Below are 18,810 nucleotides of genomic sequence, written 5' to 3' on the forward strand. Positions count from 1 at the left end.
TGGGATAGGTGATGTTAGTGACCGGACTGGAGTAGGTGGTAGTAGGAGGATGTATGGGACAGGTCTTGCATCTAGGTCTATTACAGGGGTATGAGTCATGAGGTAAGGGATTGGGGGTTGTGTAAGGATGGATGAGTATATTGTGTAGGTTCAGTGGACGGTGGAATACCATGGTAGGAGGGGTGGGAAGGATAGTGGGCAGGACATTTCTCATTTCAGGGGATGATGAGAGGTAATTGAAACCCTGGCGGAGAATGTAATTCAGTTGCTCCAGTTACAAGGGGAACGCTCCTCTGTGGCCAGACTGTGGGACTTTGAGAGGTGGTGGGAGACTGGAAAGATAAGGCACGGGAGATTTGTTTTGTACAAGGATGGAAGGACAATAACGGTCAGTGAAGGTTTCAGTGAGACCCTCGGTATATTTTGAGAGGGACTGCTCATCATTGCAGATGCGATGACCACGGGTGGCGAGGTTGTACGGAAGGGACTTCTTGGTATGGAATGGGTGACAGCTGTCAAAGTGGAGGTATTGCTGATGGTTAGTAGGTTTGATATGAACGGAGGTACTGATGTAGCCATCTCTGAGGGGAAGGTCAACATCTAGGAAGGTGGCTTGTTGGGTTGAGTAGGACCAGGCAAAGCAAATGGGGGAGAAGTTGTTGAGATTCTAGAGGAATGTGAATAAGGTGTCTTCACCTTCAATCCAGAGCAGCAAAGATGTCATCAATGTATGTGAACCAGGTGAGGGGTTTAGGATTCTGGGTTTTTAGGAAGGATTCCTCTAGATGGCCCATGAATAGGTTAGCATAGGATGGTGCCATGCGGGTGCCAATAGCCGTACCATGGATTTGTTTGTAGGTAATGCCTTCAAAGGAGAAGTAATTGTGGTTGAGGATTTAGTTGGTCATGGAGACTAGGAAGGAGATTGTTGTTTTGGAATCCTTAGGGCGTCTGGAAAGGTAGTGTTCAACAGCAGTAAGGCCATGGGCATTAGGAATGTTAGTGTACAGGGAGGTGGAACAATAGTGACGAGCAGGCACTGTGTGGTAAAGGGACAGGAACTGTGGAGAGTCGGTTGTGGAAATGGTTGGTATCGTTTCTATAGGAGAATAGGTCCTGGGTAATAGGTTGAAGGTGTTGGTCTACAAGAGCAGAGATTCTCTCAGTGGGGGCACAGTAACTGGCCACAATGGGGCGTCTTGGGTGTTTAGGTTTATGGACTTTAGGAAGTATGTAGAAGGTAGGAGTGCAGGGAGTGGTAAGGGTAAGTAAAGAGATGGACTCTGGGGAGAGGTTCTGGTATGGGCTTAAGGATTTGAGTAGTCACTGGAGATCCTGCTGGATTACTGGAATGGGATCACTGTGGCATGGTTTGTAGGTGGAAGTATCTGACAGCCTGGATTTTCCATTGTTTGATTTAGTCTCATAAAGACTCATTTTATGGGATTTCAAACAAGCAATTACGACCTGTTAGCACCAGAAATAGATATTAATGGTCACACACTAAGTGAAAAAAATTTAAAAATTTCTTGGACTCCAGTTGGAGTCAACACAACCCATCAAGAAGCTCAGTTAATCATGTTTTGCCCTTGTAAGCATATTGTATTAACCTAAAGACAACAGTGTTGGCTTATTTTAGGTATCTTCACTTCTTATTGTGTCATGGGAATTACTTTCTGAGGTAGTGGATCCTAAAATAAATAAAGTATTTATTCAGCTAGAGTGAGCAGTAATTGTTATTGCTGTGTTCAGATGTGAACTGTGTTGGTGACCTTTTGCTCACATCTCCAGGCAGTGTTGGTTTCAATCACACAGCTTAAGGCTGTTGCTCATAGGCATCACTGTGGGTGGCTGAATGGTGTGATCTGAGGGACGTCCAGCATGACCTACATGTCCCACAATTGGCCCGTTGCTGTGGCTGCCCCTGGCATTGCCTGCACTGAGGTTGATCCCTCACCCATTGTTGATTGGGAGGTCATTCCAAGGTGTGGCCAGTAGTGAAAGATTTTCCAAAGACCTCCCTAATTTGTCAGATGAAAAGATTTCAGGTGCTATCTGTGGCTGTTGAAATCCTTGAGCCAGTTGAAGTCATTTGCCCTGTTCCAAAAGAATCCTCTTGGCCCACATGGTATGTGTATTGATTTAGGGTGGGATTACTGGTAGTTGGGAACTCCAACATCATGCACTTAATGAGGCCCCTTAGAGATAGGGCAGCCAAGGAGGAGAAGGAATCCAGTGTGCATTCCATGTGCATACTGGGAGCAGTCATTCCAGATGTGGAACGGAAGCTTCTGCATGCCACGAAGAACACAGGTGCAGCCAACTGTAGGTGGTGGCTCATGTTGGTACCAACAATGTGTGTTGCTTTGGATTGGAAGAGACTGTCTCTGGTTTTGGGCAGGTAGCTCAAGTAGTAAAGACTGTCAATCTTGCTTATAAGCCTCATCAACAGAACTGCCTGTGGTGCTTTGGTACAGAGCCAAGCGGGAGGTCTGAAATCTGGTTCAGATGGTTCTGCAACCATGTAGGTTGCAGATTCCTTGGCTTTGGATATAGGGTTGTGGGTTTCTGGGTTCTGCTAAATAGGTCAGGAATCCACTACATAGAAGAAGCAGCTGCACTGGTAGCGGGGACTGTGTGGAGGGGATTGGGCAGTATTTTTAAGGTTGGAGGGTCTGAAGAAAGTCCAGAAAGGGCTTCAGGGGGTGCAGGATCAAAGCAGGAAGAGGGTAGAGATGACAAAAATCAATATTGCAGCTGTAAACTGTTTTAGTTGTGTTGGAAAAGAACCAGAGATCTGAGCACTAATAAAAAGCACTGAATCTCAAAGTGTTATAGGTATGGAAAGCTGGCTAAAGCCAGAAATAAGTTCAGCCACAATTTTTACAAAGGGTCTAAGTGTGTTTGGAAAGTATAAATTAAATACAGAATGAGATTTTCACTCTGCAGCGGACTGTGCGCTGATATGAAACTTCCTGGCAGATTAAAACTGTGCGCTGGACTGAGACTCAAACTCGGGACCTTTGTCTTTTGCGTGCAAGTGCTCTATCATAGATTAAATACAGTTACTGGTGGGTTATTTATTGCTGTCAGAAGTAGTTTATCTTGCAATGAAACTGAAGTACGTAGTTCTTATGAGTTGCTATAGGTAGAGATCATATTTGAGAATTGGAATAAATTAATAATTGGTTCCTATTACCGAGGTGAGTGTCATTTCGAATACCTACTCCACTCATACAATTTTAGTTGGTGGTGACTTCAATGTAGCCCCAACATGTTGGCGAAAACACATGAAAAGTTGGTGATAGGCATAAAGCACCATCCAAAATAGAGCCGAATGCCTTCTCAGGAAATTATCTCGAACAACTAGTTCAGGAGCCCACTCAGAGAGTAAATGGCTGTGAAAACATACTTGACCTCTTATCAACAAATAATCCTGACCAAATAGGGAGCATCTTGACAAATACAGGGATTAGTGACCATAACATTGTTGTAGCTAAACTGAACAACAACAGCTTCCAAATCCACCAAAAAATAAAGGCAAAACACATCTACTTAAAAAAGCAAATAAAAATTCATTTGATACCTTCCTAAGAGAGAGTTCCCATTCATTCCAATTTGACTATATAAGAGTAGACCAGATGTGGTTTAAATTCAAAGAAATATTAAATTATGTTAATTTGAGAGAGACATACTAAATAAACTAATAAGAGGTGGTACTCATACCCCATGGTACACAAAACAGATCAGAACACCATTATAAAATCAATGAAAAAATGTGCTAATTTTAAGAGAATTCAAAATCTCCAGTATTGGCAAAGTTTTACAGAAGCTTGAAACTTAGCAAGAACTTCAGTGCAATATGCTTTTAACAGTTTTAAACCAGAAACTCTGTCTCAAAATCTGACAAAAACTCAGAGAGATTCTGATCACATATAAAGTACACCAATAGTAAGATGCAATCAATACCTTCACTGAGTGCTAACAATGGTGATGTTACCAATGAAAGTGCCACTAAAGCAGAGTTACTAAACATGGTCTTCAAAATTCCTTCGCAAAAGAAGACAAAGTAAATATTCCATGACTTGAATCAAGAACAACTGCCAACATGAGTGACTTAGAAGTAGATATCCTTGGTGTAGCAAAGTAGCTTAAAACACTTAGGAAAGGCAAAGCCTCTGATCCACATTATATACCAGTCAGATTCCTTTCAGACTATGCTGATACAATAACTCCATATGTATCAGCCATATACAACTGCTCACTCGTAGAAAGATCCAAACCTAAAGAGTGGAAAGCTGCACAAGTCACACTAATACCCAAGAAAGGAAATAGGAGTCATCTACTGAATCACAGACCCATATCTCTAACATCAATTTGCAGTAGGATTTTGGAACATATACTGTGTTCAAACATTACGAGTCACCTCGAAGAAAATGATTTATTGACAAATAGCCAATACGGATTCAGAAAATGTCATTCTTATGAAATGCAACAAGCTCTTTATCCCCCCCAGGTAATGAGTGCTATCAACAGGGGATATCAAATTGCCTCCATATTTTTAGATTTCCAGAAGGCTTTCGACACTATACCTGAAACGTGACTTATAATTAAATTGTGTGTCTATGGAGTACCATGTCAACTGTGTGACTGGATTCATGATTTCCTGTCAGAAAGGTAACAGTTTGTAATAACTGATGGAAAGTCATCGAGTAAAACAGAAGTAACATCTGGTATTCCCCAAGGAATGTGATATAGGCCCTCTGTTGTTCCTGATCTACATAGACAATTAGAAAACAATCTGAGCAGCCCTCTCAGATTGTTTCCTGATGATGCTGTCATTTACCATCTTGTAAAGTTATCAGACAATCAAAACAAATTACATTTCTGTATGGTGCAAAAAGTGGCCATTATCTCTAAATAATGAAAAGTGTGAAGTGATCCACATGAATACTAAAAGGAATATGCTAAATTTCAGTTACATGATAAATTACCAAATCTGAAGGCTGTAAACTCAACCAAATACTTAGGGATTACAATTATGAATAACTTAAATTTGAGAAATCACAGAAAAATGTTGCAAACCAAATACTGTATTTACTGGCACAACAATGTAACAGCTCTACTAAAGAGACTGCTTACATTATGCTTGTCTGCCCTCTTCTGGAGTACTACCGTGCAGTGTGAGATCTGCACCACATGGGATTGACAGAGGGCATCGAAAAAGTTCAAAGGGCAGCAGCTCATTTTGTATCATCATGAAATAAGGGAGAGTGTGCCACGGACATGACACATTTACTGAGGTGGCAGTGATTAAAACAATGACATTTTTCACTGCAGCAAAACACTCATCTATACAGATTATTGACCATATGATTTAATACAGCTGCACTGACTCATTCAGCTGGTCCCTATTCTATATGTTCTTTGATTTTCTCACACTCTGTTTCAGATAATTTCATTTTAATTTAAGTTTTGCTCTTCATCACTGCACACACATAGGATACCCATTGGTGACTCCTGGACCATTTAAGGCTTTCACGTGTGGTTCTCTTTGTGCAATTGTAACTCTTCTTTTACTATTTTCAGCCAGCTTTCAGTACTGCCTGACATCTTTGCTTCCTCCAGTGACAAAGGAATGGTACTGAATGACTGCTTAGACTGAAAAGTTACAAAGTCATGTAGCTTCTTTGGCTTCCGAATTTTGGATGACTTTTTTATTGATTCAAGTTGCTGCAGTTGTTCTTTATCATTATTTGCACTATCAGGGCTTGGTTCCTTGTTGCAACTAGTATTCCGTGAACTGTTACTTGATGTGATATTCTCAGGTTCGGGTTCAAATTCTTCAGTCGTTATTCATTTTGCTTCTATTCTGTCAGTGGAAGAAACAACTGATTTCATTCCTGCAACTCAGTTTCTTCTTTATATTGATTAGAAGTACATCTGTCAAAAATAATGTCCCTCATTTTTATCATTATTTGGCAATTAGGTTAAAAAAGCCTGTATGCTTTTGATGCTTCACAGTATACTACCAAGATACATTCAATACTTTTGTCCCATTTTCATTGGTTGTCTTTCAGGATGTGAACACAGGCCTTGCTTCCAAATATTTTGAGATTTTGAAGATCCGGCTTCTTGTTTGTCCAAGCTTTTTAGTGCCAGTGGAGACTGCTTCTGCCCAGAATTTATTTGGAAAATTTGCTTCGTCGAGCAGGAGTCTTGCGTTTACTACTATTGTACAGTTATAACATTCTGCTACAACATTTTGTTCTGGTATATATGGCACTGTAATCTGATGTCAGATCCCTACGTGTCTGAAAAAGTTCATCAGTTTAACGTTCACATATTTTGTGCCATTACCTGTGCGTAGAGTGCAGATCCTTTTGCCAGTTTGTCATTCAACTAGATTTTTAGAGTCTGAAATCAGCTGTGGTACTTTATCTTTATCTCTGAAAGTATATACACAAATACTTTCCTGGAATAGTCATCAATTAAAGTAAGGAAGTATTTGGCTCCTCCAACTGACATAGTTTGCATTGACCCATGCAGATCTGAGTGAACTAGCTCGAGAATTTCCAGGGCTCTCAAGTCAGATCATGAAAAAGAAAGTCTTTTTTTGTTTTCCCTCTAAGCTTAAAACACAAGGAGTATCAACTGCTCCCTCAAACGAAATTCCACTAGCCAGACCTTTGTGAAGTCTGTGCACAGCTTCAGAATGCAAATGATCCATTTTTTATGCCATAAGCCTGCACTATTTGACTGCAGTACTGATTTTGCTTGAAAAATTAAATCATTTGGTTGGTCTGGTCAGTACATATCATTTGCTTTTTTTGGATGTGTCAAATACGACAACATTGTTTGTTAAATAAAATCGAATGACCTTTTCTACTATTTCACTAACAGATAGTAGATTTGTGCTTAGTTGGGGTCAATACAGGGTATCCTCTACTTTAGTTTTACCTTTCTTGTTGCCCTTGAGAACATCTACAAATGAAGATCCTATTCCTTTTACAGGTAAGTTGCCATTATTTGCTATTACAACTTGCAAACCTATCACTGTTTACACTTATTTTTGTCACATGGACATGTGGACCTGGGTGCTGACATGTCTGAGTCTACATATCATTTTGTCCATGCATCTTTAAATGCAGCTGCATTTGAAAAGAACGTCTGGTAGCTCCTGTTTTGGCCAAAGTTTTTGCATCGTTTTTGCTCTTGCTGCGAGAATTTTTTGCCAGATGCCCGTACTCCTTATGGCTGTAACGCCTTGGACCTTTTGAAATACAACATTACTCTTTTTCTTGGTGATCTGAAGAGCAGCATCACTTGTCGATGGTTTATTACAGGTGTCATCATTTATTTATTTATTGAGGTAATTTATTTTTTATGGAGTCTCCTATGATTGGCAAGTTCGAATTTTCTAAACTCATAATCATGGGCTTATATTCATCTGGTAATCCTGAAAGTAAGATACACCCAATCCATTCTCGTTCAACTTCAAAGCCATTTAATTTTTGTGATGTGGAAATTAATTTTGACACATATTCTTCGACTGATGAACAGTTCTCAAGTCTGGTTGTCAGCAGTGTCTTCAGTAAATCTATTTGTTGGAAGAGGCCTAAATCTTCTTCTTGCTTTAGCTTTTTCCACACTTATTTAGCTGTAGATGTATCTTGCAAACGAACATATATCAATGGATGAACGGAGAGTATAATTTTGGCTTTTACTGTGCAAAGTTTAGTTACATCTGTTATTGTGTCATTGATGCAATCCCTCAATTGTTTGTGTTCTAGATATGTTTGCATAGCAAGTTGCGATGTGCTATAGTTTTTTCTTCCCATTAATTTCTCAATCAGAGACAGTGAATTTGTATTTACAGAACTCACTGTATTAGCTATTATGTGGTTCAAAACTGTCACGCACTGGTGCTAATTTCCACTAGCCAATGATCTGGAACTTTTTAAATATTATGCTGAATTATATAGACAGGGCCCATAACATGTTAGCAGAGGAATTTGCTGGTTGTATGTTACTGAATCTGTAAAATTTATTGTACACATTAATACATTAAACACATTTACATGAACTACTGTGTTATAGAATTCACAGAATAAAGAATAACAGTGTCCATAGCAATGCAAAAGATATGTACACAGTCAAGGCAGAGAATTTTCACAGATTTGACAGTGGTGTTGTGCTGGCAGACATATACTTCCATGCCACATCTAGTGGCCTCAACAGGCATATGCATAATTACACAGAGTGATCTGCTGACACATCTGGTGGGATTACATAAGTTGTTGCTATCCATACATATAATGCCTCCAAGTAATATAGTAAGCCTTCTTCAGACTGAAAAAGATACCCATGATGGTGTTTCTGGTGCACAAAGGCCTACTTTATTGCTGCTTAGAGGAAGATTAGGTTATCAATAGTGAATTGATATCTCCTGACTTTGTACTATATGTATCTGAGAACTCAAAAAGACACTAGTTTGTCATTTGATCCAATGTCCTATGAAGCTTGCAAGGACAACACTTGGCTATCAAATATAACAATATTATGAAAAGTATAACTGGTATTCACCATACAGTAGACATATCGAGTCATAGGCACAATAAAAAGACTGTCAGAAAGTGAGCTTTCGGCCAACAATGCCTTCATCAGAAATAGACACCCCCCCCCCCCACACACACACACACAAATACAAAACACACTTGTTCCATTTCATCTTAGATTTTCTATTGTTTGACTAGGTTATCAAATATTAGACAACTAATGATTTTCCAGGCTTCAGAAGAGGGATCAGAATAGTTTCCTTCCATGATAAAGGAAACTGTCCTGTTTTCTGGATACAGTTGAACAATGAGTGGAGGCTCTCTTATTTTCCCTGTGAGGTGAGAGAACATGGTTTAATGCATCTTATTGTGACTGGGAGCCACATCTTCAATCAAGAACCATGACAAATCCAGATTCCACATGAAAAACAACCTTTGCAGCATTATTCATTGTTGTGATGTTTCTGTGGTGGTGGAATGGTTGTTAGGGACTGACAATAGTGATTACTTCTCAAAAATATTTGGTTATTGTCTGAGCTATGTCCTCTAGCCGTGGCTGGAGACTTTTATTGCATGTCATCCCTGTAATGAGGCACCATTCACAAATCCTTCTGATGGTCTCCCTCACTACCATGCACTTTTTTGAATGACTGACAGTCAATTCTTTCATCCTCTATTAAGAGGCAACCACTTAAAATCATCACTACCAAAGGCAGCTTTAATGCAGTTAATTGGTGTCCGAACCTCTGCACATTCACATGCCTGTTCCTGATGCAGAGTGGTCCTCCTCACTCCACTGAGGGACAGGCAGTCTTAGTTGATGGCCCCTTAAAATTGGAATGGATGCATCATTGCTTGCTGGATCACTGTCATAATGTGACTTTTGTATGGTACCATGATGTTGAAACATGGCCAGTGGACTATACAGTCTCACAATAGCCTTGTTGGGCATCCATTTCAGGCACTTTCTTTGGGCACCACTTAATCTGTTCAGTGTATTCTGATTGGGAAGTGGTCACTGGAAAGCACATCACTGACCACTTTCCACTTAGTAACATCTATAAGAGCCGGCCGGAGTGGCCGTGCGGTTCTAGGCACTACAGTCTGGAGCCGAGCGATCGATACGGTTGCAGGTTCCAATCCTGCCTTGAGCATGGATGTGTGTGATGTCCTTAGGTTAGTTAGGTTTAATTAGTTCTAGGTGACTGGTGACCTCAGAAGTTAAGTCACATAGAGCTCAGAGCCATTTGAACCATTTTTGAACATCTATAAGGGCTATGAATCATATTGAAAGATTAATAGTGGAGAATAATGTCATGGCACAGCTCAAGTTCATGACATACCCTCTATTGAGGAGGTGTATTTCTACTACACTGACACTGTCAACAGAATGACCTCTTTAGAAGTAGCAGAGCTCAACAACACATTGTGTGCATTAAAATGTGAAGGATGGGGCAACTGTACAGTGATATTGCTCAAAGTCTTGTTGTTTATAGCTCCATTAGGTTTCAGGTTGGTATTCAGGGGAGTGGTGAGCAACAGTATTCATTATCGGCCAATATGGCTACCAGCTACACTCGCTCACTTCACTGAAGGCAGAATTCTATGTTGTTGAATTCAATAATGCTTCCAGTGCCACATTTTCTTATGTTTTATGTTATTTTTTAAATGAATTCTGTGAATATGTGAGACTGCTGCATCCACATACTCAAAGACAGCTGTGGTAACTTGACACAACACAACTTGAATCAGCAGAACGGAATGTGAAACAAAGTGTGAAAAACATTTTAATACCTGTATGATCAGTACACTCTTCCATAAAAATGGCTACTGCATCCTTTGCCAAATCAACTGCCTTCTTTATGAGGTCAATGCTTTCTTCCTCAGTAAGCCCCAAATATTTCATAAAACCACCAATGCTTGCCTGGTATGTGTTTGTAGTTATGATCTGTGCTCCAGCTAAACAAGGAAGGATTTGTTTTAAAATTAAAATTTTGATGAGTAACTAGGGAAAATGTGTAAGTATTGTATATGTAATAACTTGAGGATCCATGCATTATTCAGACATTTTAGGAACATATATTAAACAAACAAATTAAATATTGAATAATTTTCCAACACAAAAACATTATTAAGATAAAACCTCTGAGAAAGTCGCAGTGTGTCATAACAACAGCTTCTGGGTCTGTTTTCAAAAATGCTGAACTCCATAAAGGGTTTCCATCAACGGGAGCAGAGACATGAGTGCTGAGCTGAGTTGCAAACCCGCCATCTAATACCTTCACTCTTTCCTTGTCTGAAGACATCTCTGAAACAATTAGACAAAAATTATGCATGATCAGTAATATTCATAAAATGATCATATTTTTATGAAGGAAAATAAATAATTACTTTCTTTTATGATACAAATGTAAATAAGAAAAATCCTTAAATGAAAAAAATATATGGTACAGAATACAGTGTGTGCAAAGTTCATTGTACAATAAACTTACAACCAATTTCCATAGAAATGCCACTGACGAACACACATTATATCTCATGATTAGTGATTTATGCACATACACATATTCCATCTTGGTTTTTTGGTTAAATTCTAGTGTACAATTCCAGTGTCAGGTCTGTGCAATGATGTCATGCCTGAGGCAAGCACACCACATACAGGCAATCTTTGAAAGCAACACATGCTATTCATAAGCAAAGGGGCTTAGCATGCATTAAAATTACAAGCACAGTTCATGTGATTATTTACTTATCCATTAATTGTATCAAAATGAAATGAAGGTATTGAGAGAGAGAGAGAGAGAGAGAGAGAGAGAGAGAGAGAGAGAGAGAGAGAGAGAGATAAATATACATGTCTGAAATAAATTATTGTCATAATTTACTTAACCAAGAAAAGCACAGAGAATCTTCATATTCAATTACAGTATAGAGCTTGATGAAGTCATAACATTATGAAATAGCATAAATTTTTAATATAATTACTGAGTGTAATAGGACTACAATGGAAATGTGGGGGTTCTGAGTGGGTAGATCCCAAAATGTGACAATGGGAAAACGAAATAAATAGTGTCATATATGAAACATTAGCATAAAATGTGGAAAAACTGGGATAGAAATTCTTTTTTTAAAAAAAGCCAGTTCACAAGTAACAAAAATTCACAAAAAGTAATAAATATAGTAATGGTAACTACACTTGAATTACATACATTACTTCTAGTTACTGATCCCAATATTCATTGCCTTTTTGAGTTACTTCAGAGAGCAGTCACAAGTGCATAAATCCTATCACATTTCAGTGAACACACTTTACAACCTCTGAACTACTGTGAAAAAGTAGAAAATTGATCTATGGAATGGTTGGAATCAGTCACTGGAATTAATTAGCTAAATTCTAGTTTCAAATTCCAATATCCGTTACTTCCTCACACTAGTTCAGAGAGACATGTAATGAACTATTGATTGGTTGGAATTGGTAACTAGAATTGACCTATATAGCTTAACTCTAGTTGCTAATTTCAATCATTCCATGATAAATAATTATGAGTACTTTTGGAGTAGGTGTGTGGACTGGCTTTTCATAGTATTTCTACATTTACTACTGCATGTAGTGAGTGAATGCAAAAAATAAGAAACCAGTGAGTCACTAAACGAAATTGTAGTAACTGAATTGAAAATTTGTTAGTTATTACATTTTTCAATTAGTAGAAAGAGAGACACCATACAGTGAAACACTTGATGATGTAAGAATCCAAACCAAATAACATAACACACATCAACAGGAAGTGGAGTTGATAGTTAATAGATACCACAAATGGAAATTATAAAATAATGCATGCTAAATGCTTACTAAAAATGCAAAATGTATCTTGGAACTGATAACTAGAATTACGCTATATAGGTAAATTATAGTTATCAATTCCATGGTTCATTATTTCCACTATTTCACATTAGAGGTATGCAGTTCATTATTTCCACTATTTCACATTAGAGGTATGCAGTGGTTTGTTATGGGATTTCTGTTTTTGGTTTACTTTCTGAACTACCATTGTAGCAGTAGGTGTGTACTGCACATTCTCTGAGAATTCTGATATATATGGTATAGCTTTTACTGTCAGTTATTATGTGTCATTATCATTACTTATGTATTGCTAAGTCATCAAGATTTAACTGTATGGTATCTTTTCTGTACTACTGTGGGAGTGCAATAAATATGAAACCTGCATTGGTCAATTCTAGTTGCCAATTTAACACATTTTTGCAGTTGTACCATAAATCCTTAACGAATTACCATTCCATACTTAGTGACAGTGAAATAACAAAGGAATGCGGTATTGACAGAGTGACATCACGTATGAAAATTCTAAAAAAATGCACTGAACAAATATACTGGTTCATTAATGTTAGCATTTTTACAGAAGGCATGAGCAGTGGTTTCATTTAATAGTTACATTTTTTCTGTTGCTTTCCTGATTACTGCAACTGAAAAAAATACCAGATTTTGGAACTGATAACTAGAATTAAGTTATATAGTTTAATTCTACTTACTGATTCCAAGATTCATTATTTCCAGCATTTTTGCAGTAGGTATGTACAATTGTACTTAGCAGGTTTCTATTTTTGCTGTTGCTTTCTGCACTACTGCCATAAGTAAATACTTTGTTACTGAAGTAGAAAGAGGAAATAGAAATGCTGAAACAAACCACTGCACACGCATGTTGGAAAAAATGGGCAAGTTGGCAATCTTGGAATTAACAACTAGAGTTCATCTATATGCTACAAATGTATATCTCCATTACAAGGATCATAAGGTCCAAAATAGCACAGGCAACATCTCCAAAAATAAAAATCTGAAGAAACATCACTGTGACAGTGATGAAAATGTGAAAAAAGACAAACATTGGAATCAGTAACCAGAATTCATGTAACTCATGCAAGCCATAACAGCTCAAAAATAACAAACCTTAGTATTAGTACAAAGAGCTGTCAATGTGAGATTTCTTAACTACAAGAATTTTTTTTAAAAAAAAAAAAAAAAAAAAAAAAAAAAAAAAAAAAAAAAAAAAAAAAAAAAAAGCAACTTGCTAGTTAGGTATAACTGAAAAACAACACAGCACAAGTACCACAGTGCAAAAACATCAAAATGGAAAGAATGTTCTACTAATAAGGAAAGTTACTGCATATGAACTTGCAGAAGAGTGAAAGATTGAAGCTGACAAGAAGAATAAAGGAAAGAGAGGAAATCCAATGAGAATGCCAAAAATTCAAACTAACACAGTATGCAATAACCAAAATCATTAATCAACAAATTATTAAAAAACAATGAGTGCCATGCACGAAACATGTACTACCCAAGTCAGTTCTCACCCTCCCAAATTGTTACATTAACAAACACAATGAAGATCGTAATCCAAACGAAGAAACCTTCCTGCACAAGACATCACAACCAATCCTCCTCCCTTACCCCATTACTCTACATCCAAAATTAACAAGAAATGACAAAAATATCTCCTCCCAAAGAAACAAAAAAGTGCCAAACCCACAAACTACAGTACCCGAATGAAAAGAAACATGGAACGTGGAATGAAGACAGGGGAGAGGAAGGGGGGGGGGGGGAAGTGAAAGGGGGGGGGACTACCTTGATACCTACACACAACTAATTAACAAACCACATCTTGTACATTTCACTGACCATTCTCATAAATTCTTGGAACACACAATATTCATTAGGAATACTTTTCATTTGCCCTCCAACAGTATTCATCCATATGGCCTGCAAAACTGAAACCTTTCCTCTCATAGCAACAGATTTTACAGCCCCCCCCCCCCCCCAAAAAAAAAAAAAAAAAAAAAAAAAAAAAAAAAAAAAAAAAAAAAAAAAAAAAAAAAAAAACGTCCCTCAATTGTATTCTTACATGCCCCCATCTTGTAAACTTTAAACTGGATGTTATAATTGTTAGCACCATCTAACTGTCACTAATATTGTAAAAATCTTATGGTAGTTTTATCATTAACCATTCTATAAAGCAAATTTTCACTTTAAATACAACTGACTCAGCCATAATGTAAATAAATTCAATATAAAATCAGAATATTCTGAATTGCAAATACTTTCACTGATGAAGTATATCAAAAACAAACTGTGATATGAAAATAAAAAAGTATACCTTAAATTATCACTATATGCATGTAATAGAGATATCCAGAGACAACCTAATATTCTAACAATCGGTGACATAAACAGAATGAAATCATGCATTATGTCATTGCTCAAAGCCAACGGGTAGAATATGACACTAGAACCGACCCAGTTTTTCCATTAATGTATGTACAGGTATCATGTTTTACATCAAGACATACTCTGTATCATAAGTATTTTAACATTATCCTATAAAATTGGAGACTTCCTTAAAATTTTGGGTCTCTGCTGGAAATGTGGAGTTTAAATGGAAGTGACATGCATTCCCACATTTTGTCCTGTAGGCCCTCTTGTTAGAGAAATCTCAGAGATATAGAATGAGTCAAGATGTATGTTACCATAGAAACAATACTATGATGAATTCCTTCTGTAGTATACATCATATATCAGAAGTCCTGTATATGTTATTTGTCAAAGGTACTTACGATACCCTACTCCACTCTCAAAAAACTGAAAATTTATGTATTACAAAAGCAGATGAACAATGAATATTTATAATCTAGCTTGACAAAGGACTTATTCCAAAAGCTAGCAAGTTATATTTCTCTTTTTTGTGTGCTTGTCAAAGACTCAGTGCATCTGCTATTCAGTGAGTGGTCTCCTTTACACCTAAGTTATTTAGAAACTACCAGAACTTCCCTACTAATTTTGTGATTTGACAGCATGCATGGCTGCATCCTGACTATTTACATATTACTATAAAACACAGTGGCTGAGATGCAATAAAAATGAACACTGTTGTTTTTGTTGTATTACAAGTGGAACACAAATTTATATACAAATTAAATTGATTTATCTACTGTACTACCTGTACTACAAGCAGTATATGGGTGAGTTTGCTAAATGGGGATCCCTAAGAGGAAACGAAGCAAAAAAGGTAATATGTACATATGACCGGAAACACACCCCAAGGAAAGGTAGAGATAAAAGATCTTTGACAGCATTGTATTGTATTGTATATACTGGTCCTGTTGTTTACAAAAGCATCTTTTGCATAAGACACTGGACAATTCAAGTTATAAGTACACTTCTGAAAGTGATTTCCAGGCATACTTATTTAAGGTTACAATGAAACATTTTATGCATTAAGTATTTATACAGCACACTTAATAAATTTAAATATTCTTCGAAGGAGTAAAAGCAGTAAATATGAATTTATAGAGATTTTCCAAAGGTTTTGACCTCAGTAATAGCTTTTATGTTTTCAGGTACAGCTTAACTCCCACATGGAAAGTAACTTTTCTGCACAAAGATAAATTGATTTGGGTTATATGTAAATTTTTGTTTTCCTGGTAAAATGGTCATGTATATCACAGTTTTTTTGCAGTCTGCAGTCCTGAACTATTACATTTGTTTCAATGAATATAAGGGTTCCCCTAATGGATACACATGGTAATGGAATAATACCAGGTATCTTAAACAGAGGTATGCACGAGTCTCTAGGTTTGCATCCACACACGATTCTAATAACCATTTTTTGTAATTTGAAAATGCTATTAGCTGTCTTACAGTTTCCCCAGAAAGCGAGTTGCCTCTGGATCGCAGGGTCCCGAGTTCGATTCCCAGCCAGGTTGGGGATTTTCTCTGCCCGGGGACTGGGTGTCTGTGTTGTCCTCATCATTTCATCACCATCAACATCATCATTCAAAACAGTGGGTAGATTGCACTGTGTAAAAAATTGGACTGCTAAAACTTGGGACTCTGTATGGGCAGTGATGACAGTGCAGTTGACTACCCCACAAATCAGACATCATCAACACCCAGAAAGTGAAACTTCCTGGCAGATTAAAACTGTGTGCCGGACTGAGACTCTAACTCAGGACCTTTGCCTTACGCGGGCAAGTGCTCTACCGTCTGAGCTACGCAAGCATGACTCACATCCCGTCCTCACAGCTTCAATTCTGCCAGTACCCGTCTCCTACCTTCCAAACTTCACAGAAGCTCTTCTGCGAACCTTGCAGAACTAGCACTCTTGGAAGAAAGGATATTGCAGAGACATGGCTTAGCCACAGCCTGGGGGATGTTTCCAGAATGAGATTTTCACTCTGCAGCGGAGTGTGCGCTGATATAAAACTTCCTGGCAGATTAAAACTGTGTGCCAAACCGAGGGCTTCTGTGAAGTTTGGAAGGTAGGAGACAAGGTACTGGCAGAATTGAAGCTGTGAGGATGGGTCGTTAGTCGTGCTTGGGTAGCTCAGACGGTAGAGCACTTGGCCGCAAAAGGTAAAGGTCCCAAGTTCGAGTCTCGGTCCGGCACACAGTTTTAATCAGCCAGGAAGTTTCATATCAGTGCACACACTGCTGCAGAGTGAAAATCTCATTCTGGATCCAGAAAGTGACTCCATACTTAAGGTGAGAATGAAAGTAGGCATGGCCTGTATTCATTACTATTTTCTCACTACAGCACGATTTTAGTGAGCAAAGAAAGTAACATGTCTTGCTCAGTTCTGCATTAAGGTATTCAACACGCGTATTCCATTTAACATTGTTCTGCTGTCAAAGTCCTAAGAATGCAGTTACAGTACTGTTAGTACCTAGTTCATCATTGATAGAGATGATGGGTTAAACATGTCCTTGTTTGCAGCATTGTGGAATATTAGTGCAATAGTTTTTTAAAATTATTTATTACAAGTTGATTATTCTGTGCCCAGCTGCTAAGTTGTTTCGTGACAGTGTTAACTGATTGCTGTAATTGTTCTTCACAGTCTCCTTTTAGCAGAAGTGTGGTTTCATCAGTAAATATGGTTGTTTTATGTATATCCACATTTAAGTTGAGATCATTTATATATAGTAGGAACAGAAGGGGTCCCATTATTGATCCTTGGGGTACAACATATTTAATTTGTTTACTATTATTGATCATTGGGGTACAACATATTTAATTGGTTCAGAGTCTGATAATTGTGCATATACAGTTTTTAGGTGGGTATTTGTGTGCTTGATTTTTCAAGCTTTGACAGCAGAATCTTATGGTCCACCAAATCAAAAGCTTTTGAAAGGTCAATAAATACTACTATTGATTCCTGTTTCTTGCCCATCAGGCTTAATATGGAATTGGTGCACTCATAAACAGCAGTTGTCATTGACCTCTTATTCCTGAATCCATGTTGCTCATTGCATAGGATATTGTTGTTATGTACAAACTTCATAAGTTTGTCATTCATAATTTTTTTTAATACTTTTGAAACACAGGAGGAAATTGTGATGGGTCTGTAGTTATTTATGTTGACTTTATTGCTTTTTTTATATACTGTAATGACTTTAGACATTTTCAATACATCAGGGAAAGTACCTGCCTGAAGTGAGCAGTCACTATGTGTGCATTTCACTTATGTTTGATGCACTCTTCTTCAAGATTGTTGCAAGACTGAAAGCATAGTTGGAATTTTTTAGTCCTTTTATTGCACTACCTACTTCATCTTGTGAAACAGAAATGATGGACATTGACCCTCTATAATCACTTATTTTGAATTCATTGGTTTGGGTGCTCTAGTGTAAGTCTGATGTACCATATTTTCATGTATAAGAAGGTGTAATTAGATGAACAACGAACACTAACTTCACTTAATGAAAGTTTATTCAGCACTTGCACATACATGAGCGTGGAGCAAACTGCCTCTGGCCAGAACACATACAGTATATATACAGCTACAGAACATTCCAGTACAATGATTCTTGACGTTTGTGGATACTTCTATAATGTACTCAAACCAAGTATAGAAGTTAAAATTGTACAGGCCAGGTGAGTTCTGAACTCACAACCCTCCATGCAACAGTTTAGTATCATAACCACTACACCATGGTGCTATTCAGCTTCTTCTGTGACATTGCTCCCTCCTTAAGATAACAGCATCTCAGTGTGACGTCCTGCTAGTCCGGGAACGAGTCATTGGTCCTGCATACTCCGACTCCTGATGACTGATTCTCACCCTGGTGGGGATCTTCTTAGAACTTCTTTTGCCGCTATGCTCTTCATCACATTTCCACTTGTTGCCTGTCCCTGGAGCTTCAAATTTACCCTGGGTTGCAGGATCCTTATAGTGCTTCATTCGAAGG

General features: G+C 37.8%; 1 protein-coding gene across 9 annotated transcripts in view; it reads right to left on the reverse strand.

Annotated features, from left to right (window-relative positions):
- LOC126455599 (uncharacterized) overlaps positions 1–18,810 on the reverse strand; it is a 148,074-nt gene that overhangs the window by 77,393 nt on the left and 51,871 nt on the right. For all 9 annotated transcript variants that reach the window (XM_050091358.1, XM_050091355.1, XM_050091354.1 and 6 more), the window contains 2 exons: positions 10,702–10,866; positions 10,353–10,517 (listed from right to left, as the gene is read on the reverse strand). In XM_050091358.1, the coding sequence (XP_049947315.1) occupies positions 10,353–10,517; positions 10,702–10,864 (328 nt within the window). In that variant the 5' untranslated portion in view covers positions 10,865–10,866. The remainder of the gene's footprint in view (positions 1–10,352; positions 10,518–10,701; positions 10,867–18,810) is intronic.

The sequence above is a fragment of the Schistocerca serialis genome, chromosome 2, assembly GCF_023864345.2.
Source record: "Schistocerca serialis cubense isolate TAMUIC-IGC-003099 chromosome 2, iqSchSeri2.2, whole genome shotgun sequence".
Taxonomy (NCBI): Eukaryota; Metazoa; Arthropoda; class Insecta; order Orthoptera; family Acrididae; genus Schistocerca; species Schistocerca serialis.